Source organism: Strix aluco, chromosome 1 (assembly GCF_031877795.1).
Source record: "Strix aluco isolate bStrAlu1 chromosome 1, bStrAlu1.hap1, whole genome shotgun sequence".
In the NCBI taxonomy this organism is placed as follows: Eukaryota; Metazoa; Chordata; class Aves; order Strigiformes; family Strigidae; genus Strix; species Strix aluco.
The window spans coordinates 124,838,191-124,862,586 of record NC_133931.1 but is presented as its reverse complement, the minus strand read 5'-3'; the positions used below and the strand labels follow the sequence as shown (position 1 = coordinate 124,862,586).

The 24,396-nt window shown below is 39.3% G+C and overlaps 1 protein-coding gene across 1 annotated transcript in view; it reads left to right on the top strand.

Moving 5' to 3' along the window:
• The window catches only part of PLXDC2 (plexin domain containing 2), a 279,813-nt gene that overhangs the window by 203,272 nt on the left and 52,145 nt on the right, over nucleotides 1-24,396 (top strand). The window contains exons 7-9 of the mRNA XM_074834342.1: nucleotides 7,426-7,525; nucleotides 16,951-17,046; nucleotides 17,949-18,030. Coding sequence (XP_074690443.1) covers nucleotides 7,426-7,525; nucleotides 16,951-17,046; nucleotides 17,949-18,030 — 278 coding nt within the window. The remainder of the gene's footprint in view (nucleotides 1-7,425; nucleotides 7,526-16,950; nucleotides 17,047-17,948; nucleotides 18,031-24,396) is intronic.

Sequence of the window (24,396 nt, the reverse complement as noted above, 5' to 3'; positions counted from 1 at the left end):
TGATGCAGAGTGCCAAACAGTGGTAAACTTTATTCATTTAGGAAGACAGGAGACAATTGGCCACCTCTTTAATCACATGTGGTTCCCTAGAATTTCATGCAAGTATGTCATTTCATCTGTGGATAAACAATTTCTGTGATACAATGGCATAGGCTGCTTGCTCTCACTGCACTACTGGAAGCTTCCTCCAGAACCACAGTGCTTTTGTGGGGAGGTGTTATTAATGCTTGTTTCATTAATCCTGAGACAGAAAGAATTGGAATTTACAAATGGAATAATTTCCTTTTTTTCCACTGCTGAATCTTTGAAATCTCCTGTCCTGGGTTATTCTTGCCCGGAATGGAATTATGAAACCACTTCAGAACTATTGCACATAGTTAAGGAAAGAGACTCTCTGAAGTGGTAATACTACTGATAACATACTAGTGATCTGTAAATCTTTGGACAAAAGATTATTGTAAAACCTTAGAATGTTACACCTAGTGTATTCCAGTGGGAATTACTTGGGGAATGGATTTGGAGGCTGAGATTACCAGAAGACTACGCTCTTTATTTGTAGCTTTTACTCCATTAAAACTACCTCAGCTTTTCACCTAAGTGAGGAAAATGCAATAAAATTTCCAATCACTGATCAGACACAAGTTGTCTAAAAGGAAAACTGGACACTTGTAAATTTAAATTTGACTCTAGAGCTTATAAATCTGGCTAGGAATTTATTTACTTTCCAGTGTTGAACCCCTTGCTTTCTGAGAAAGTCCTTACTTCTGGAACCATTTCTCTTGCTGGTGAGTCATGTTGTTGGGAGCCCCATTATCTCCATTAAGATTATGTGTGTGAGTGCTCACTAGCATGAGTAAAAGTTGCATGAGAAGATTTCTACCATCTTTTTGGTGCCATTTCATTTTAGCGTCACAGTTCATCAAAAATGACAGTAATGTATGGCAAATCTGTGAGGTCTTCATTGCATTGTCATTGAAAGCCTTCAAGCTGAAACAGCATGTCAGAAACACATCAGACAGATTGCCAGTAACGTTATAAAGCATCCCACAGGAACTCTGTACTAGTGACACCAGGTGTTTATCTTGAAGAATCTCCTTTTAAAATAACTGTAATTACACATTTAAGAGAGGTACAAATAGGGACTTTTATGTCTAAAGCACTTCAGGTAAATTTTACCTTTTATTTCTCATTTATTCAAAGCATTTGAGATTCCCTTTTTCATGTACTTCCTACTCATACATTAGGTTTGCTACCTCATAAACCTGGTGTTGACCACCAAGGCAGGTTCTTGACTGAGGTTTGCTGCGTATCAAAGGAGCTGTTCTGCCCGATCTTCTGCATTCTGTTGTTTGCCCAATAGGAAGCAGTCTGAAAGGCACAATTGTGATCCAAAATCCAGAATAGATTCTGAAATAATAAAAATTTAGAAAAGGAGCCCAGCCACCAGGATAGTGAAATCTGGAGACATCAGAATATCTTTCAGAAGAGTTAATGGGTAGGACAAGGAGCTGTACAGTTAAATTTTCAAAATGTAAAAGCAATTTGAAATATGGCAAGGTCCTATAGCAAGTCAAATATTTATTTCTGTACCAATTTACTTTGTTTACACGTTCCATTTTAAATATCACTTTGCTTACACCAATTATAGTGTTCTGGCAAATGGTCAATATGTCAGGAAACATCAGATGGTAGGAAAATTTTACTGGTGCACCTCTACTACGTGTGAAGTATATTATAGCGCAAACTCACCAACAGAACATAGTAATAAAGAAAATTTTCTGCAAAGGGTTACTTTTGTACATATTACTAGTGAATATTCATTTCTTATGCTCTAAATTTCACAAAAGTTCAGTTCTCAAGAGCTTTGCTTCTTTTTGAACAAAATAACTATTCTATATAGTCTTTTCCCATTAGTGCTTATAACTAATGTTCCTTAGTGTAACATTTGGTTTCTTTTTCTGTCCGTGATTAATACAGGACACATTAAGCAAAGGTACCAAAGGCTTTGTTAATGGTTTAGGATATTTTTCTTAATTTCACTGGCTTGAAGGATTTCTTTGTTCATTTAAATAGTAGTGACTCTTTATTTATGTAGTCATCCAGAAACCATTATTAAAGTTGAAATGCTTGTTCAAATTGCCCAATATGTGAAGTTGGAAAATAATTCTAAAAGACACTTGTAGTAGAATTTTTTCTACTGTGAAAGGAGGCAGAATTGAATGGAACAGATTAAGTGCTAGCACTTAGATAAAATTGATGCTCCAGCTATGTGTGATGGAAAATATTCTGTATCCAGTAACAAGACTCCAAACCTTGTGATTATTTCCTGAAAACTAAAAGAAAAAAAAAAAAAAAAAAGCATAGTCTTCTTGGTTATTCTGCCTGCATTATACATGCCTGGCATTTCTTTACGTCTGTTATTATTATCAAAAATATTAACATGGAAGCAGGATCTTTGATTTTATGAGGTGATCAGTTTATGCAACTTAAAATTCTTGATTAAGTTTCATGCAGTTTGACCTGTAGAGTAATTAATTGTTATTTAGGAAACTTGCAATGAAAACCCTGCAAGAGTACTATTGTGTTCCTAATTACTATTTTGCAGCATTCTCTTTGACTCAGTTTTGAAGTGGGGCAGAAATTGCACCCTCCTTACCATCGTCTTCAGAATAAGTTCAGAGGCCATTATTTTGTTCTTTTTTGAAGGGTAAGATTCTGACATGTCCTTAAAGTTGAAAAGAATAAAATTTGAGAACTTTGATGGAAAATACTGTCTAGATTACTGATCCAAATGATGAACAGAATTCAGCATGAATTCTGAATATTTTTCTCCCTATTGTTGAAGTACATAATCCAAAATATAGATGTCGATGGCCCGAGCGCTAGTGTGCATTTGGGAAGCTTATTCATAAACTGGTGACTTGTACAACACAGGAGTTCATATTGTCTATGGTAGACCTAATACACACTTTGGAATGATTCTAGTTAAAATCCATCCTCTGAATGTAATGCCATAAACCCCCTGCCATCCATTACCAACCATTTGTACATTCCTAGCTTACTGTTAAACTGTATACGTGTCAACTTGTCATGACATATCTTGCTATTCAGGTGAGGAGTTCAGAACACCAGCTATCTGCTTGCTACCTGTGTTTTGCTGTAATTTTCAATAAATTATTTTATCATTTACTACAGGCATTCTGTCAAAAGGGCATATTTCCTAATAGGCTATCATATGGTAAAAGCCCATTTTATCTTGACATCTCATTCAAAAATTTTCACCTATAAAATGGCACTCAGTACATTCATCACCAAGTGACTGAAGTATTCAGTTCTGTAAAATTATTTTTCTTGCCATGCTTTAAAAATAAATACACGTTTTTTTAAATACAGGTTTCATAACGCTGTAGTTTTTCAAGAGAATAAAAGTCTTCCTGGGTTGTGGATTCCCTCTTTTTCACCTGCATTTCTGTCTGTATGACTAATTGTTTGACACAGGCTGTATCTCAGTTTCAAAGAGCTGGCTATACTAACTTAATTTATGTTTTCCTCACCTTACACACTTGTTTCTAAACCCTGTTTCTAAAAACATATATCCAAAAGTTTGACTGTTTCTTCTGTTAGACTGGACCCTACTACAACTTTTTTATTTGTTTTAGAAAATGATTCCGCAAGTTCTTCACTCTCACTAGAATGCCCAGCACAAGAGCATGGACACCTGCAGGGATTTTGACAAAATCTCCTGAGATATTTCTCCTCCAAAATTTTCTAATTTCTCCTGAAGTTTTTGTTTGTATTTTCTGTTCAACTTGGCTAATATGTCCTATTTCAGTACAGATATCATGCAGTCATTCATAATTTTAATTAAGTAGTGAAACTGAAAGTGACTTTCAAGCTCTGAACCAAGTTGCAATGAAAATAAATTTACTAAAAAAAAATAACCAACAAACCACTTGTGGCATTTGTACTGCAAGAACCCATCACTCCTTCCTGGGGGAAAAAAAAAAAAAAAAAAAAAATTAATTTGCTGTTATAATTTTTGAGGGAAAGATGCAAATTGTTTATTTATTCACAAATTCAGAAAAAAAGTGATAAGGCACTAGACTTAAAATTAGGAAGACTTATTCAAGGAGACCTGAGTGCAACTTCTCCTGGTTTGCACTCACACATAAAAATTCGTGTAATTCTTTTCATGTATCAGACACGATTTGTGCCTTGAGCTGCCAATTTTGCCAGCATATTTTGTTGGTTACACACCTACTCATAATGCCAGTTCCAAGTACATTTTTGTCCATAAAACTCTGACTCCTTTCTTCATCTGCTGTTTCCTCTCTAACTTGGAAGAGAAGTAGTCATTACATCCTTCTCTTCAGTGCTTTTTCTAACTTGATTTTCAATACCTTCTCTAGAGTGTCCTCCTCAAAATCTTTTAAGACAGTTTCTTTGATAGTTAATATAAGCTTTTCTCTACAGTATTCTGAGACTGTGAATAATTCCCTTATTTTGTGCATACTTTCATGCTGGAGAAAGTTTATAGACTTACTTCTGAACTCAGTGAGCCTTTTATTTTGAAGACTTTGAAAATATGGCTTTCAGCCTTCTTATGTCATATTCTCCAGTAACTGCATCAGAGCTAAACTGATATAAGCCAAATTTAAATTGATGTATTGCTGGCAGTATTTTCAAGCCACTTCTGTTTTTCATGTTGGTTTAACATCATTCCTTTTGTTATACCAAAGCAGATCATGTATGCAAGAATCCCCAAATAAATCAGCTAAACCAGCTGCTAAATCAAGTAAAAGAAAAGGAAATTTATAGAATCATAGAATCGTTTAGGCTGGAAAAGACCTTTAAGGTTGTCAAGTACAACCATTAACCTAGCACTGCCATGTCCACCACTAAACCTCCTTTCAGGTAGTTGTAGGGAGCAATAAGGTCTCTCCTGAGCCTCCTTTTCTCCAGGGTAAACAGCCCCAGTTCCCACAGCTGCTCCTCATAAGTCTTGTTCTCTACAGCCTTCACCAGCCTCATTGCCCTTCTTTGGACACGCTCCAGCACCTCAATGTCTTTCCTGTAGTGAGGGGCCCAAAACTGAACACAGTATTCAAGGTGTAGCCTCATCAGTGACAAGTACAGGGGGATGATCACTTCCCTAGTCCCGCTAGCCACACTATTTCTGATACAAGCCAGGATGCCACTGGCCTTTCTGGCCACCTGGGCACACTGCTGGCTCATATTCAGCTGGCTGTCGACCAACACCCCCAGGTCTTTTTCTGCCAGGCAGCTTTCCAGCCACTCTTCCCCAGGCCTGTAGTGTTGCATGGGGTAGTATGACACTATTTAATTCACCAGAACTCACTATTTCTGTTAATATTCTCAAATTTAACTTTTCCTAGACAGCTACCAGTGTAATCCGGAAAAAGCGCAGCTAAATGATGTTTTGGGAACAAGGAGAAGAACAACTACTGATGCTCAACTCAAATACCAGAAGTTGTGCCATTAATTGACATGTAGACAATACTGAATCCTCATTCACTAGATGTGTAACCAACATTTTACTTTGTCATTTTTCTGCTATGTGAAAAATACTGGCCAACAGTATAATTTTGGTAGTTTTACATAGGTAAAGCCAGAGCCGACTATTAGATTAGCTGAGCTAGTACCTCATATCTCAGTTTCTTACACTTGATCCAGTTTCATCTGTCTTCAGCCTAGTAATTTCTGGTTAACTGAAGGCCAGCTTTGAAAAACAAGATATCCAACTGTGATTTGAAAGCAGCAATGGTAGAGAATCGTAATTTCATTTGGTAGTTTATCACAGTGGTTAATAACATTCCGTCATATATACATGTGGCTTATTCTATTTTGAAGGTATCTGTCTGCAGCTTCCACCTTCTGCTTATATCTTTCTGTGCTAGATGAAAAATTCTTTAGCCCCTGAGTAATTTCTCTCTGTGGCAGTACTTGTTTATGGTAATCTAGACAGCTTTCCATTTTCCCTTTGAGAAGACAAATAGATAGAGCTCTTTAACTCTTCTTTAATGACATTTGAAAACTCCAAAAGTTTTCAAAATATTTTTATGACTCTTCTAATCTTTCTTCTTTTAAATTTTCAGCATCTTTTTAACAAATAGATACTCCCAAAGTACATTTCAGTAATAGTCTAATGTGCAGGTACGAGTACAATGGCCACCCCACTCCTAGGCTATATTTCACTGTTTGTGTAACTAAATATCACATCAATTAAATTTTCTTGCTGCAATGTTCCTTCTGACAGCTGAATTGTTCATCCACTACAATACTGAGATTCCTTCCAGAACTGCTGCTTGCTTGAATTTGGTCCCCAAGCCCTAACCTTGCACTTTTTTTTCTGTGAGCTATAACTCTGCAATTTTTAAAAAGTCTAACTTTGCTAATTGATCCAGGCATTTAATTATTTTTACTCTAGCAGTGGCGTCTGCAGAACTGCTAGGCAGTAAATTTATGTTTCCTTCCTGGTCTTTGATAAAACCTTTGAATACTAGGTCTGATGTCTGGAGAAGCAAGATAAACTGTAAAGACACTGTCTGATCTGCTTCTTTAGTGGTGGCTGCTGTTTGTGATCAGTCTAGTTAACTGTATTAATGTTGTATAAATGCTACGTGTCACTAAGTCAAACACCTTACAAAATTCTAAAGCTATTACATCTATACAAGTATCAGCCAAAACTGTAATCTTGCCTAAAGAGTGAAATCAAACTTGACACTTATTTTCACACAACCATGTTGCCCAGCATCAATATCTCTCTTATGTAAAGCTGGACTGGTCTATGGCTATCTAAGTATTTTTATTTCTTCCTCTAGATATTGGTAAGTGATCATCTGGCATTTTCCACATTTTCCATGACTTTGATAATTTCCCTGCTATTCCAAGACATATTAAACATGAATATCATTGGACCAGAACTTTCTTCAGATAGCTCTTCAAACAGCTTTCAGTGCAAGTTAACTGAGCCATCAGCTTTTAAAATGTTTATCCCAAGCTGAACTTTCATAGTTTGTGTGTTCAATAGTAGACAAGAGGTATTGCCTCCTCCTCCTCCTTGTCTGATACTAGCACATCATCCCACTTTTTCTTCAACTGGGGGAAATAAATTACTGAAAATTACTGCCTTTTTCTGTTTTGTAGTTAACAATTGTTCCACCTCTAAGTGTTGATGTGAATATTGTTATATAAGAAGCAAAGAGAACTGGGATAAAATAAGAATTAAAATGAGAAATTTCAATCTTCAGTAAATCCTTAGTCATATTATGCTGTATTGTATAAAATATTTATTTAGGACTTTAATTTGTACTGGTTATATGTTTATTCTGGCAGTGCTGTTATTTTTAGTGTGAATTTTTTTACTTTCATTTTTCATGCATATCTTCCTGTTTTGTCTTCCAGATTCCTGTAGCTGTGACACAGATAAGTTCAACCAACCACCCAGTGAAAGTGGGACTCTCAGATGCATTTGTGGTCGTGCATAGAATCCAGCAAATTCCCAGTATGTAGAATTGTACTGGTGCTAATGGTTTGGAGGCTGAGAAATTAGTATAAGCTGATTTAATCAAGGATGATTAGCTGCACAACAAATCACTTAGCTAATTTCAGCTTGTTAATTCAAGTGTAATTTTATTTGCTTGATAATTCCCAGTGTGGCTTTCTCTGTCATTGTTTCTTTTGAGCTGATAAATTAAATAAATAAAACTAAATGGCCAGCTAAATAATGTAAAATTAAACTGTCAACCAGCACGATTTGGTATTCCATAAGATAATTTATCTGGAATATGTCTCCTTATCATAGTAGGGAAGAGGCAACCTGTTGAGAAAAATCGTCTGTATCCAAAAAGAGAAAAATATCCAGGCTGGAAGTTCTTGATACTTTACATTCTGAACTTCAAATTCATATATACATTTTACTGAGAGAAAAGAAGAGGAGATGTAGTTATTAAATAGCATCTTGGGCTCACGTAGTTGTGGCAACAGTAATGCAGGTGACATTTAATTTTCTCTGGCTTTAATTATACATCATATGGCTTGACTGAAAATGAATAGTAGGAAATCAAGTATGATTTCTTTGATGCTTTGTTTTAACATAATGTGTACAGAACCCTTTGAGATTGTTTAGCTATTGGAGAACATGCTCAATTTCCAAGTCTGCAGGTTTTATTTACACATTTGGAGCAAATTTACTAAGTTCAATTTTTGATGATCCCCTAATAGCAGGGTGTAGATGGAAGGAGCTGTGCTTGAACCAGTCTCCTAGGACTGAGTCCAGGCATATTCTCCTAAAGTGAACCCTGAAAGAAGTGTGGCACAGATAAAGCTCATAAGGTCTGACCTGATCCATCCCATCTTTAAGGCAGTCAGCAGATGGGGCTGACACTGAAGTTGCAGGTACCATTGTCTCTCAGCTCATCCTATCCCCTCATCACAGTTAAACTAGTCTTTGATATGAGGGAGCATAAATCCTATGTCTTATATGCCCTGCCATGGAGAAAATGGAAAATTTCAGCACCATCTGTGCTTGTTGTGAACTCAGAGTAGTGTGAAGGAGGTTGGCATGCCCAGATTTCACTTAAAAGATCAGGTCTTGGAAGAAATTTGTTTCTGAAGTATGATAGATAGTTGTAATGTGCCTGTGGTCATATGGATTGCTTTTGAGTGCTTAGGAACAAATGAATCTAGGCAACTGATGTCAGCAATTTGAGTGATGTTTGTTAAATGAACGATCTGAATATTTCTGTGAGTCTTCAGCTTGTAAGAGCTCCTAAAATGGATTCAGGTGGAAATTACGTTGATTGACCTGTGCAAATGGTTTATGAGAATAGTCACACAGAAATTCAATGTAAGAGATGCAGTGTGCAGATCTTCTGGCATCGGGCCTCCATCATCAAACAGCACTAAAGGACTTATTTTAGATTTAAATATTTTGTATGTAAAATATGTGGTATATGTGACTCTTTATTCTAGTTTGAATGTTTGTTTCTGTAGCAGTATTTCAGACATGCACCTTGTTTTAGTACGACTACATAACATTGGTTTTGATGAATGCACAGAATATTCAGATTTAATAGTCTTCTGCGTTTAGTATTTCTGTGAACCTTTTTGTCACATGACACTTTCTGCTAAGTGAAAAGACTGTAATTACCAGAAAATCTGTCTAGTGCTTCATCTTAGACTTACTCTGTTCATTAAGTTACATCAAGAAGTGGCAGGTAAGAATAGAATGTGGGTAAAGAATCTGAAATGTGCCACGGCAGCAACCGTTTTGATAGCATTTTTTCTGTATTACTGCATGCAGTGCACTGCTTTTCTCCTTAATAACTGGTTCTGTGGATAGTGGTCATTCATGATTTTTTTTGCTAGTTTGCAGCTAACACTAGAGCTAGTATTAATCAAGGGAACCATCAGTTTGCAGTAGATTTTCCTGAAGCTAAATTGTGCTTTCAATGAAACAGGTTTATATTAGTATATATAGGCAACATAATAGCACCCTGAAAGAACCGGTAAATAATGTTGGCCCATAGAGAGCCCAGTGCACGTGCTCTTAAAATATGCATGTTCTTGCATTCTTGTTTTTCAGAGGTGTTAAATCAACCATGGTTCTAGTCAATTACTGAAAAGTAATATAATAGAATTGTTGGTTTACTTTATTTGTTAGCTTCTTAAGACAACAGAAGAATATAAATTGCTGTTTGTTTGTCCCAAAATAAGGCAAAGATAGTATAGCTATTAGTTCTTGCTTACCACTTTAACAAAGACTTTTCCATCAAGAGAACCCAGTTTCCCTTTATGTTCATGGCTAGTTATAAAAAAAAACAAACCAAACTCAAATCAGACAAAAAACCCCACAACTCTACTGCTTCACGCTTGAGTTTTGTCAGTTATTTTTGTATACATCTTGCATTTGAAAAGGAAAGAGACCTTAAGTGCAACACAAGCCCGTTTGAACAAAAATATCCTCTCAATTTTCAAAAATGCTGAATGTCTTTGGTGCACTCTGTATGCTCAGTGTTCTAAAATTTGAGCATAGTAGTCCTAGTTTATTGAAGTAATTTTGGAAGATTTAGAAGTATTTGTCAGATTTTTTTCCAGACATACTGTCCAAAACATTGGTAATAACATTTTCAATACTTATGAAAGGTGAGTTCTAAAGCCAGGCAAACCTATTTCATTCTGAGGAGAGAAAAACATGCTTTTTGATCAGCCATTTCATTTCAGAAGTGCATTTTAATGAATGCTGAAAAGGATCCTCTTGAAGAGCCAAGAGCAAAAAGAAAGGATTTTCTGAACTTTCTGAAATGGAGGACCTTGAGCATTTCATACCTATTTTTGTTAATATACTTCTACATATAAAGGCTTTGCAGTAATACCCCTTTCATCTGTCCCTAAAAGAATACAGGTATATACGTTTTTTCACCTTATCTTTTAAGAGCTAGAGCACAGAGATGAGAGATTTTTGCTAGGTGGCTTTCTGCCTGTTTTCTGTGTTGTTTTGGTTTTTTTTTCTCGATCTGCTACTGTTGCTTATATGTAGTGTCTTTATTTTTGAGCCTATATGTGGTACATTTATATTGATCCAGATTGGCCAGTATTTTGTATCCTGTATATACTCTAGAAGTGCTTTGGAGTGAATGGTAATGTGTGAACGGAAGTGAATTTTTGCTTGACACCAAGGTTAACAAGAAAAACCCTAAATTCTGAGATTTATATGGCAGCAAAATGGCAAACTAAGTCCATCAATTAATTTCAGAGGAAAAGTTTTTGCTTCTTCAATGTAATTCAAGTGAAGTGAGCCAGGCTCTGGACCTCTGATTCTGATTTGTCTGATAAGTTAGAGGGACCACCCTTCAGACAGGCTGAACACTTGTACATTAACTATTTTTCCTTTTGTTACAAAGACACTGAGAAAGTTTAAAGGATGTCTTCCACTTAGACAGCACATGATTGGTGAAGACAAACCTGGGGGATAGTTTTACATGTTTCTCCAGCAAGTTTTCCTTCTTCCTTTTTTTCAGCATCTTCAGTGCATCGTGAACCTTGTCCCTGTCCCATTGTAACCACCTTCTTTTCTCTGTTCTCTCTTCTTGTTTTTTTCTCAGCCATCCTTGGCATTCCATTCTTGGTCTTTCTTTCAGTTGTCTGTGGTGTCCTTTGCTCTCCCTTCTGCAGACTCCCAAGATCTCTCTCTAATTTCATGACCATCTTTCTTCCCCTATGTCTTTCCTTCAGGGTTACTACATTTGTCTCCTTTGTTTTAGTGCTCTCTTTCCTTTTGTCTTTCATTTAGCTTTTTATTGTGCGTGAAGAAATTAAAAAGCATTTCCTGCAACCCACTATTTTATTTTAGCAATGAAAAAGTCCACCAATGAAATTGCTCAGATTGTGTTTTGTTTTCCACAAGAGCATGAAATACACTGGTAAAATGAGAGAGTGCCAGATTCAGGAGGTCAACACACTGAGATACTAGTGTTGCACTTACAGATAATGGCTAGGTTTTTCTTTACAGTGAGACATACTTCTCCATGATCTTGGCCTCTACTGTATTAGGTACAGCTCTTTTAGGAAATCCATACCTTGACAACCCAACATTTAATGACACTGAAATTACTCAACAACACTGTGTACACAGATGAAATTGTAGCTGAGCTCTGTGTTAGTAATATTCTAGTTTCAGTACAATTAGTGCCACTCAATATGTAGTGTAACTCAAGCATGTAATTAAGTGACAACTCTGCATGTTATAACTGTTTGCTGAAGATTTCTCTCCAGTTTGTTTACAGCAGTGAGGCTCCTGAAAGAACCTTAGCATTACCTTCCTGAAGGGTAAAAGAAGACTAGCTGTTTATGTTGTGATGTTTATTGTATAAAGATGCAGCACCATCTGGGAAGTTGCAAAGTCTGATTTGTTGCTGCCTCACTGAGAATGTTGTCATTTACCTCTGTGCAAAACGGGCCCCAAAGTTACCTCTCTAAATTCGCAGTATTTATTCTTGCTTTCCACTAGTGTAACTAATTCCACAGAGTGCCAGCTCCTCCAGCCCCACGTGTTTGTCTGCTGGCCCAAAAGGGTTTAGGCAGGCAGCTCAGTACCTTGGCACTAGAGGTCTGATTTGGGAGCAGTGAGGGAAGGAAATGGGCATGCTGCCAGTCTTTGGAGGCATAACAACACTTCAGGGACTGGTACAAGGTGATCAAAGTTTAAAATGTTCTTGGTTTAGCCAAAGCCTTAACTGGCTATAGACCAATCTCAAAATTAGGCAGTTCGGTGCATGGTGCTTTAATGGAATAAAGCCTATTTTTCACACCTAGATCCCATACTAAGAGCAGCTCAGCTGGCATCAGGAATTGGGGTAAATCTGAAAGGACATGGAGAGTTTCAAAGTAAATGATGTGTGATAGGCACAGAGCATTGGTCCAGAACAGTTTCTTCTACATTGTTCATAAAGCAGATATTTTCAGGGAGTACTTCACTGCGTTGCTTATTCACAGATTATATTTCTTTGAGGTGCAGCTTCCAGGTTTTAAAGGATTTTTTTTTTAGTAACTTTTAAGAGAATGATAAAATTAATACAACTAGAGAATCTGAATTTTGATCTAGATTCAGATGTGTGTACTAGTCAGTGACCAAGAGCAATTGTGGTGGTGGTTTGATTACAGGCACGTTTGATCCTAATATCAGTGCCTTGTGGTGATAGCAATCAGACATACCAGCCTGGAAAAATATATATTTGCATGAAGGTTTTATTCAGCCAGTGGTGCTAAACAAAGTCCATATCAAGCAAAGCCAGTAGCTATGTAGTACAGCAACTGTGCCCCACCCCTCTGTATCCCTTGTATTTTTTACAAATTGCTTGCAGTGTAAGATGGATATGTTTCATAAAGGGTTTGCTTCAAATTGACTTTTGCATAATCAAATGCACCCCCTTAACCATTTGTGTTTTCTGTCAGCTAGACTTAAAAATGAAAGTGCAGCTGTGTGAATACGTACGGCCTCGTTTAGCACTTTTTGCTGGGTATATGTCCAATCTCAATTCCCTAGAAATCTTTCACTGACAAAGATTTTTATTTGTGTATATTTATTTTTTAAAAATCAGACCGGCTTCTCCAATATTTTCACATTTCACTGGGTTGCAGGTTTTAGCTGAGGAATGCTGTGTGAGGAGAAGTGATTATGTGATGGAAAAGTACCAGAGAGATTGTTCATCTGTTGGACACATATTTAGAATGGTTTATTACCCTTCAGATATGTTAGGAAGTCATTGGTGCTCTTCTGGCACTGCTCCATCTCCAGAGCAGTCTCCCTATCTAGTACATTTAGTTAACTCTGGCTGTTCTGTTTCATAGAATATTTATATGCCATTATTTAGTTTAAAACTACTGTGATAAAACTACATATAAATGTTTTGTCGCACTAGAATCTTGCACATCTATAATTTACTGATCCATTGCTTAATCCCTTGAAAGGATTCTTTCAATTGGCCTTCTGACCCCTGATGTTATCTCTCTGGGTCACTGAGGAACGTACTTACCTCAAGTAGTTGGTGTTTTCTTCAGCTTTTTCTGCTGGAACTGTACCTTTGGCTTTGTATTCAAAGATAGCGCAGGTACATGCCACAGAAACAAACTAAAGAACAATTTGGACCATGCTGTAAATTAAACAAAATGTAAAAAAATAGAATCTGTTATTTAAAAAAAAAATCTATCATTTGGTTAAAAGGGGTGTTTGAAATACTCAGACCTACAGAAAAGTAAAATATTTTCATGACTAGGAGGAGAATATATACATATTTTCTGAAATTCAGAACCAGGAATTGTACTTCAAAAGTACATATGTATGCAAAATGTCCTTTTCCTTTCCTCCCTTCTCTATTAGACCTGATGTAATGCCTCTTTTCAGAAAAAAAGCTGCACATGATGCTTAAATTTTTGTCTGTTACTACATCAAATGATTCCACTAGTTCTTGTTAAGTTAAAGTGCATACTGAAGTATGTGGGCTCATAAGCTCTTTGTGATTCTGCACTTGTACTTGTTTGTAAAAGAGCTAAATAGGTAGCATAAGACAAAGAACAAGTTCCATCTGAGTGAAGGCAGTTAAAGCAGGAGTGTGTGTGGAAAGGTTGAAGGGTAAGTGTCAGGGGAGGGTATTCATTTTTCTGTTTATCCTGTTGAGTTTAGCTTCTCTAGCCTGTTTTGTTAAGGGGATACAGGCTCAGAATTATAAATAGGGAGAAAAAAAGTGCATTTTGAGGAGCTAAGCATGGCATGTTTCAAGTCAGACTTTCAAAAGAATCTACATCTGCATGTTTTTACAATCTGGCCAGGCAGATAAATTCGAACACTCATGTTTCCAACCACCTGCCTGCAAGTATATACAAAGCTGTTAGAATGTGACTATGCAAATACCTCTCTCTGCTTAGATTTCTTACAGTAGATAGATCCCTTGTATGCAAACTCACCACCTGTGGTTGGCACAGTCTTCTTCCTGAAGAAGAAAAGATCTAACCCGAGTCTACCAGGCAGTGGGATTTAATGGGATCAACAGTCATGCTGAAATATGCATGATTGGGAATTTTTTTTTTTATAACAAACTTAAAATCAGTGGTTTTTAGAAATTTCATGCACTGGGTGAGATAAAAGTGGCTGTGACCTGAGTCAGTGATTCTTACTGGATTTTTGGAAAGCCAAAAGCTCCTTATTTCTTGTAAGGCCTGTCAGAAGTCTGTTAGGAAAGGTTCAGAGTAAACAGGATTATAGCATACCAGCCTGTACCACTACTGATGAGATGAAGTTCAATTAAAGTGTCGGCACCTAACATTTTAATTTATGTATTCATTTGCTTATTTTTTTGGACAGAAGGATAAAGATTTCTGTGGAAACAAATTACAGCCTTCAGCATTGGCAGGAGTTAATTCCAAACACATTTCCTGATCACTCTGATTTGGCAGGTGCTTTTATGTGACTTACCATCCTGGGAGCATAAACCTCTCACTGCTGGCAAGAGATTTTCCCCACCCCAGCACAAGATTAGCTTTGTCTTGAAAACCCTTTCTGTCCAGTGGATTTGAAGGACATGGCTAAGGCCATTATTGGAGTAAATGTTCAGCACATCCCCATATCTGTCTTTTAACTAGTCAGAATGACTTTGTAGGTAAAACATAAAACTAACTCAATTATAAGCACATTTCATGCCAAAAGAGAAATCTGCTCTCAGGAGGGGTAAATCCAAAGCAAAGTCAGCTTCAGATAAATGGCAAGAGGAACTGCTTGGCAAAGGTGCTGATTTGGAGCTAAACAGAAATATTACTGTCTGAAAGCCAGACATTGCCTACCTGTGCCTGGGAGCTTATGCAGTGAGAGAGGGCAGAGAAGGTGCTTTACCTGCAGCGATCCTGGCTGTTGCAGGAGAAAGTTATCCCACCCAGCACAACTCTGCTTCTGCCTCCCCATCCCTCCTCAGAGATTGTCCTGTTTATTCCAACTGACACCAATACCTTGATGGTTAGTTTCTGTGTGGTGTAAAGGGGATTCCCACAGTTGTGCTTTTAGATATTGGCCATCCCTCTTAGAAAGCCTCCTCCACTTGAGCCAAGAGGCACCTTAGCCACAGGACACCTTAGTGCACTTTCTCTCTTCCCTTAAAAATTTGTATTTATTTTTGACTGATTTTAGTTGAGGTTCCATCTTCTGTCTGAAAATGCCTACAACATCCCTCCTAACAAGAGATTGTGAAAAACACTTTGAATTTGGTGCTATGTGATTGCTTAACAGCTGGGGAGCCTGTGTAAGTCCACTTCAAGCTGCAGGAACAGAGCCTTTATACCAAGCAACAAGGTGTGCTCTAATCCATACAGGGCTGGCAGCACAAAAGACTGCCTAAGATTGGGTTTGTGGCTGCCTGCAATTCCTTTTCTTCTGTTGCATGTAGACTCAGGACAGCCATTGACCAGAGTAACCTGCTATTTCTCTGTATATAACCCTTTACTCCTCTCTGGCGTGGTTACACAAGGTCAGTGATTGTATTTAGCATTGATTTCAATTAGTTTAGCAGGCCTTTAAAAAGGATGTAAAATTTAATCCAGCACACCAGGAAATCATCATTATTGTGTCAGATTGGCAGTATAGGCTGTACTTTTAATTTGCAAATGTACAAGCTCACCAGTCTGCATTTCAACCATGCACTGAAAATCTGGAATGTTCAGAATACATTATAGGATGTTGATCTGGAAACTGACAAGTATGTGATTTTTTCACACTTATCTGAGGTTGGGTCTCACAGTTGTTTATGTTCAAAGCCCATAAGAACAGTGCATTGACTATTGAATTTCTGCTTTGAGAAACTTAGGTGCAGTCACCTTGTGTAAAGATTACGCATAACATTGGATGTTTAGGAAGACTTGTCTTCTTTAATGTTATAATATGAAAAAATGTTCTAGCACATTTAGATGTGATCTACCTCGTGGCTAACAAATTTGATTAAGCAATGAAATCAGTTTTGTTTGTACATCTTGACAGCTGACAAAGTGAGCATGTAAAGCATTTCTCTCAAATCTCTAAGCTGAGAAATGTCTTAGGAAAGCAAACATCTGAAATATATCCTAAAATGTCTGACAGTATACTCTAGAATTTCTGCTTAAATGAATGACTAAGATGCGTGAGAGCACACTCAGTGTTTTCATAATCCTTTACCAGGAATAGGTGCCTATTCTGTCAGCTCTGATGGTTTCTCAAGTAAAAATTTCTCTATCTATACCTATTACATGTTCCTTCATGCTGTCTAAAGTTAAAAATATATTCTTGAGGAAAATCGGTGGCATGTGTGCATCTAAGGAACAGTGAGCAATCATCACGTCCATTATTTTTCACAATCTACAGACTGAAAAATAGTAAAGTGTGAAAATATTTTTATTTCTCTTTCCTGGTAGATGTCCGTAGAAGAACAATTTATGAGTACCACAGGGTGGAGCTACAGATGTCAAAGATTACCAATCTCTCAGCTGTTGAAATGATACCTCTTCCAAGTAAGTAAAACATAAAATGGGCAGGAGCCAGATCTGGGAAGGACTCCCCTCCCCCTCCCAGCAACACACACACAATTTTAAATATTTTGGTTATCTGTGGACTTGGAGTCATGGACAGATTAATTTATCCTCTCTCAGATTTATTCCCAGATGGATGCTACATTATCCAGTGCATCCTCATGTATCTCAAGTTAGTTTATAGGTATATAGCTCCCAGTAGTTTTTGAATGAAATTTGTGCCAAATCATTTTTTCAGAAGCATGATTATATTGCCTTTAAATTTGTTTCCTTGAGAAAAAAAGAACAGTTTTCATGCTTGCGAGGCAAACACAAATTCTTCTATGTGTTGTGCATCACATCGCAAAGGAATATCCCCAAACACATTTTGCAGTTCATATGCCTCTTTTGTCCAAGGTAAAACTACATTGTTTAGAAATCTCTGGGTTTAAACTGCCAGCTGTACTACTGTGAAAAAAACAGAAACAGCTATTTTCTTTTCTCTAATCCAGTTATAGTTCTTGCACATTTTCATACCAGCCTTATTATCTGCTTATATCTAAATGTTAGCAGCACCAAGGAACACTGGAGCCAGGGAGAAAGGAGATTTAAGGAAATACTTAATATTAAACAAAAAGATAAAAATTTAGCAATGAAGCTAAATGAACAGATGTGGAAGTGGGAATACATTTACAAATGGAATCCTACAGCTAAAATGTACCTTTGTGCGTATGGTTATGCAATGTGTTGTAATAGGCTGGTTTTGATGTCTTAGTTTGGACATGTGTGAACCTGTTGAGTCCCTAAATACATATTATCAGAAGATGTATGCTTCCTTTGTGCTTTTTAGGATAATTATTTGTGAGACTAATGTAATAATTTGTGTTTGTTTATCTACATCCCAGCATGTCTCCAGTTTACCAGCTGTGGTCCCTGTGTCACTGCCCAGATTGGTTTCAACTGCAGCTGGTGCAGTAAACTCCAAAGGTAAAGAAAAGGATTTTTCTTTTTTGTGTGGGTATGCAGCTGTGCTCAAATGATATCCAAAAATATTGCCTATAGGTTATTCAACACAAAAGGTTGTTATATTTAGGTCTTATATACATGCATTGACATGAACATAACCTTCAATTGTGATCACTAGCAACACATCATTGTCTCACTTCAGCAAAGAAAATAGGCAAGAATAGTCAAAACAGTTGTTTTGGGAGTTAAGACATTGTTCCTATTTCCTTAACCCTACTTTAAAATCCTGTTGAATGAGAACAAGAAGTAGAAATCATAGTAAAATTCATATTTTCTCCCTGTATCCCTGCTTTATCAAAAATAACATAACCATGTGGAGATGCAGAGTCATAATGTAACTATAAAGACGTACACGTTCAGAAGGGTGAGGCACGGCAGTTTGCATGGCAGTTCGTGCAGGCAGGGCGAGTGGACAGGGCCCAGTCCATCTCCTGGGTCTAGAACTTATCTGAGCTAGTTTCATCTTATTGTCCTCCACAAGTAGACTGAACCATGGTCTCCACTTGGGTCAAAACCACCACCAGAAAGAACGTGGTGACCCAGACAGAGCTGCCACACAAACATGCAGTGGTGCAGGTCCCAGGCTGCAGGGAGTGCCTGAGCCTGTCAATCCTCTCGGAGGGCAGCAGTGACAACACCTGTGTGCGCTGTGATCAGCTGGATGACCTGCTCAGCCTGGTGGCAGAACTCAAAGAAGAAGTTGAAAGATTAAGAAGTATTAGGGAGTGTGAAAGGGAAATTGATTGGTGGAGTAGCACCTTAGCACCCCTGAAGCATCAGGAGCAAATGGAGGCTCCAAAAGAGGCAGGCAATCCCTCACCCTCTTGCTGCCAGGCAGAAGAGATGGGGGAGACTGGAAACAGGTCCCTGCTCAGGGAGGCAGGAAAATCCTCTCTCGACCTCCTCACCTTCCATGGTGTCCCTTCACAACAGATATGGGGCCCTGGAACTTTTGAATGAAGTAGAGAAGGACAAAGAAAATGAGTCAAACAAGGAGGAAGACCAAGGTCCACCAAGGCCAGGTCGTTCTAGACCAGGTATTAAAACCAGTTCTAAAAAGAACCCCGGAAGAGTCATTGTAGTGGGTGACTCCATTCGGAGGGGTATCAAAGGCCCAATATGCAGACCAGACCCACTTCATAGGAAAGTCTGTTGCCTCCCTGGGGCCTGGGTGAAGGACCTCACGGCAAAACTCACCAAGGCCCAAGGACTACTACCCTCTCTTGGTTTTTCAGGTGACAATATTAGCAGGAGAAGTCCTAAATCAATGAAGAGAGATTTCAGGGCCTTGGGGAAACTGGTTAAGGGTCGGGGGCACAAATTGTGTTCTCCTCCACCCCTTCAGTTGCAGGGGTGGATGAAGAAGATTACAGGAGACCTCAACAGATGAACTTGTGGCTCCAAGACTGGTGTTACCGTCAGGGCTTCAGATTTTTCAATCATGGGTTAGTATACAGGACGCCAGACCTTTTGGCATCAGCTGGGATGCACCTGTCCCAGAGGGGGAAAAGAATATTGGGGCAGGAGTTAGCTGGACTCATTGAGAGAGCTTTAAACTAGATTTGAAGGGGAAAGAGAACAAAACATCAGCCCATCTGAAGTGCATGTATACCAGTGCACACAGCATGGGTTAACAAACAGGAGGAGCTTGAAGCCATGATGAAACAGGAAAATTATGCTATAGTGGCTATTACAGAAACATGGTGAGATGTCTCCCATGACTGGAATGTGCCAGTTGATGGCTGCAAGCTCTTTCAGAGGGATAGACAAGGAAGGAGAGGCAGTGGGGTGGCGCTGTATGTTAGGGACTGTTATGATTGCTTTGGGCACAAGTGTAGTGAAAGCAGGGTGGAGTGTCTTTGTGTTAGAATTGGGGAAGGCCAACAGGGCAGATGTTGTAGTAAGAGTCTACTATAGGCCACCCAACCAGGACAGAGAGGTGGGTGAAATATTCTATAGGCATTTAGGAGAAATCTCACGATCGCTTGCCCTTGTTCTTGTGGGAGACTTCAACTTCCCAGACATCTGCTGGAAATACAACACAGCAGAGTGGGACCAGTCCCGGAGATTCCTGGAATGTGTGGCAGATAACTTCCTGATGCAGCTGGTGACTGAACCGACCAGAGAAGGTGCCCTGCTGGATCTCCTCTTTGTGAACAGAGAAGGACTGGTGGATGATGTGGTGGTTGGAGGCTGACTAGGGCACAGCGATCATGAAATAGTAGCGTTCTCTATTCTTAGAGAGGCCAGGAGAGGGGGCAGCAGAACTGACATCCTGGACTTCCAAAGAGCTGACTTTGTCTTTTTTAAGCACATGCTTGACAGGATCCCTTGAGAGACGATCCTGAAGGGTATAGGGGTCCAGGAAGGCTGGACACTTTTTAAGAAAGAAGTCTTAATGGCACAGGAGCAGGCTGTCCCCAAGTGCTATAAGAGAAGCCGGCAACAGAGAAGACCACCCTGGCTAAACAGGGAGCTTTGGCTGCAACTCAGGGAGAAAAGGAGAGTTTACAGCCTTTGGAAGAAGGGGCTAGTGACTCACAATGATTACAAAGATGCTGTGAAGCTATGCAGGGTGGAAATCAGGAGGTGTAAAGCCCAGCCGGAAATTAATCTGGCTTCAGCAGTCAAGGACAACAAGAAATATTTCTATAAGTATGTCAACAGCAAAAGAAAAGCAGGGAGAGCCTCCATCCCCTGCTAGGAGGAAGCATGGTAACAAGTGATGAGGAGAAGGCTGAGGTGCTTAATGCCTTCTTTGCCTCAGTCTTTAATAACAAGACTAGTTGTACTGAGGCAATCCAGCCTCCTCAGCCAGAAGACAGAGACTGGGAGAACGACCCCCCCACAATCCAGGAGGAGACAGTCAGGGACCTACTGCATCACATAGACAGACACAAGTCTATGGGACTGGACGGGATACACCCGAGGGTGCTGAAGGATCTGGCTGGGGTGCTCGCCAAGCCACTTTCCATCATTTACCAGCAGTCCTGGGTGACCGGGGAGGTCCCAACAGATTGGAAATTGTCCAATGTGATGCCCATCTATAAGAAGGGTCGGAAGGATGATCCGGGAAATTACAGGCCTGTCAGCTTGACTTCGGTGCCCGGGAAGCTGATGGAACAGCTCATCCTGAGTACCATCATACAACACGTGCGGGACAACCAGATGATCAGGCCCAGTCAGCATGGGTTTATGAAAGTCAGGTCCTGCTTGATAAACCTGATCTCCTTCTATGTCAGGGCGACCTGCTTATTGGATGAGGGAAAGGCTGTGGACGTAGTTTACCTTGACTTTAGTAAGGCCTTTGACACCATTTCCCACAGCATTCTCCTGGCAAAACTGGCTGCTCATGGTTTGGATGGACATATGCTTTGCTGGGTAAAAAACTGGCTGGATGGCCGGGCCCAAAGAGTTGTGGTGAATGGAGTTAAATCCAGTTGGCGGCCAGTCACAAGTGGTGTCCCCCAGGGCTCGGTTTTGGGGCCTCTCCTGTTTAACATCTTTATTGATGATCTAGACGAGGGGATCGAGTGCACCCTCAGTAAGTTTGCAGATGACACCAAGTTGGGTGGGAGTGTTGATCTGCTCAAGGGTAGGGAGGCTCTGCAGAGAGACCTGGACAGGCTGGAGCGATGGGCTAAGGCCAACTGTAGGAGTTTCAATAAGGCCAAATGCCGGCTGCTGCACTTGGGCCACAACAACCCCCAGCAGCGCTACAGGCTTGGGGAGGAGTGGCTGGAGAGCTGCCAGTCAGAGAGGGACCTGGGGGTGTTGATTGACAGCCGGCTGAACATGAGCCAGTAGTGTGCCCAGGTGGCCAAGAAGGCCAATGGCATTCTGACTTGTATCAGCAATAGGGTGGCCAGCAGGGACAGGGAAGTGATCTTACCCCTGTACTCGGCACTGGTGAGGCTGCACCTTGATTCCTGTGTTCAGTTTTGGGCCCCTCACTACAAAAAGGACATTGAATTACTCGAGCGTGTCCAGAGAAGGGCAACGAAGCTGGTGAAGGGTCTGGAGCACATGTCGTACGAGGAGCAGCTGAGGGAACTGGGGTTGTTTAGTCTGGAGAAGAGGAGGCTGAGGGGAGACCTCATCGCCCTCTACAACTACCTGAAAGGAAGCTGCAGAGATCTGGGGATGAGTCTCTTTAACGAAGTAACAAGCGATAGGACAAGAGGGAATGGCCTCAAGTTGAGCCAGGGAAGGTTTAGACTAGGTATTAGGAAGCATTTCTTTACAGAACGGGTTGTTAGGCGTTGGAATGGGCTGCCCAGGGAGGTGGTGGAGTCCCCATTTGTGGAGGTGTTTAAGAGTCGTGTTGACATAGCGCTGAGGGATATGCTGTAGTTGGGAACTGTCAGTGTTAGGTTAATGGTTAAACTAGGTGATCTTCAAGGTCTTTCCCAACCTATATGATTCTGAGATTTTGTTCTCTTAACGGTAGGGAGACTGATATGTCCAAAGAGTCAGTCTTCTCTCTTTTAACCTCACATTATACGTAGTGGGTACACTGGTTCTGCTCAGCCTTTCAGTGTCGCATTGACAAGGACAGTCAAGTCAGTAGCAGCAGCGATTTAGACTCTGGAGCAGCTGGAGTGCAAACAGCAAAACGGAAACTCTGCAGCTGCAGCTTTTCCAAAAAGTTCTTCACTCACTGATCTTCATTGACCTTCATAGCAAGAATGTATTTAACACCAGTTCTCTGACACAAAATGCAGTATCATAATGGATATTTATTGTTGTTTTGTTTTTCAACCCTAGTGATTAGGTTCAGAAATGTTATGTATAAAATGGATGCATAATGAAAGGAGAAAAGGCTATTAGCATTCTAAAACAGTGCAATAATTTGACACCATGTTGAAGTACTGATAAATAGCTGATGAACATGGTATGGAATTAGGAACTTGGGGTGACTTTTATTATGTTTTCTTAAGATTCAACTCCTGTGGTAAGTAATTTGAAAAGTCACTCTGCTCTCAGTTTCTCTTGCAAAAAAAACCCTCTTTTTAGTGGAATTGGAGCTAAATGAAATCACATCACAGAAAACATATCAAACATCTTCAAGAGTAGGGATACTTGTAGAAAACTGTTTCAAGCAAGCACAAATAGATCTACCTTGCTTTAGACAATTTCTTGGTTTCAAGCATTGCTTGATTCTCCTTCCATTCATAAATGTTGTAGCACTGATTTCTGTTGGCTTTGGTTTGAGCAAGGTCTGTTGCTTTGTGGCCAGTGTTTTCATTTCTGTTTGGATAAATTCAATTGTATGGTAGAGTTCAAACCTCTTATGAATCACAGATAAACCTTGAGGTCCTTTGTAGTTTTCTGTAGTTTGTGAAGAACTGCGTTTCCTGAGTTCTGGAATTGCTGGAAAATCTGTTTTGCTCACTGAGCCACAAATTCACTGTGGAGAACTAAAAGTTTTATCCTTCACCTTTAGCAGGAAGCAACACAAGGCACATAGTCACATTGTGTTCCCTTCCACGTATTTAGGTGAATTTGTGGCTGCCCCTTCACAACTGTCAAGGTGTAGTCTACTGCTGAAAAATACACAGTCTCAACACATTTGTATTCAATTTTGTATTCAATTAAATTCTGCATGAAAAAATCTTGGTTTTCATTTTGCCTGTAAAGATCACACTGCAGTCAAAGATGAACCTACTGTGACGTGGTCCTGCACTCTTTCCCAAAAACAGCTGGCTCCATGCTGCAGCAGATAGACTGAACAGTTTTATTGCTGTTAATTAGCTCATTACTGACAGTAGTGAGACTGTCATTTCATACAGGCTGTGTTTGGACATTGTTTGACTAGCAGCAAAAGCAGGAACTGGAGTCAAATCTTTAAAAAAGGATCCAGAAAAGCAAACTAAGATTATGCCTCTACCTGGGAATTTCAGTCATACCATCCAATTTGCATCAGCCAGATTTAAACAAATGAAACATTGCGTATAGAATCGTGAAATAGTTCAGAATGGAAGGATTTACTAGAGGTCATCTAGTCTAACCTCCTGCTTAAAGTAGGGCCAGCTGTGAGATCAGACCAGTTTGTTCATGATTTTGTTCAGCTGGATCTTGAAAACCTCTGAGGCTATGGTCCAGTTCCCTGAACATCTTAATTTTATACTAGATTTTATGCCTTATTTTTTAAATTGTTATTTCCTTTGGAAACATGGCTGTGGTGATGATGTCTGCCTCAGACCCCATTGCTTTTCTTGGCCACTTTCCTCTAGCTTTTGAAATGAGCAACTTATTTCAACTAATTCAGCTCTACAGAGAAACAGATCTGAAATAGTAAGTGAATACAAACTTTGTGAAAAGAGG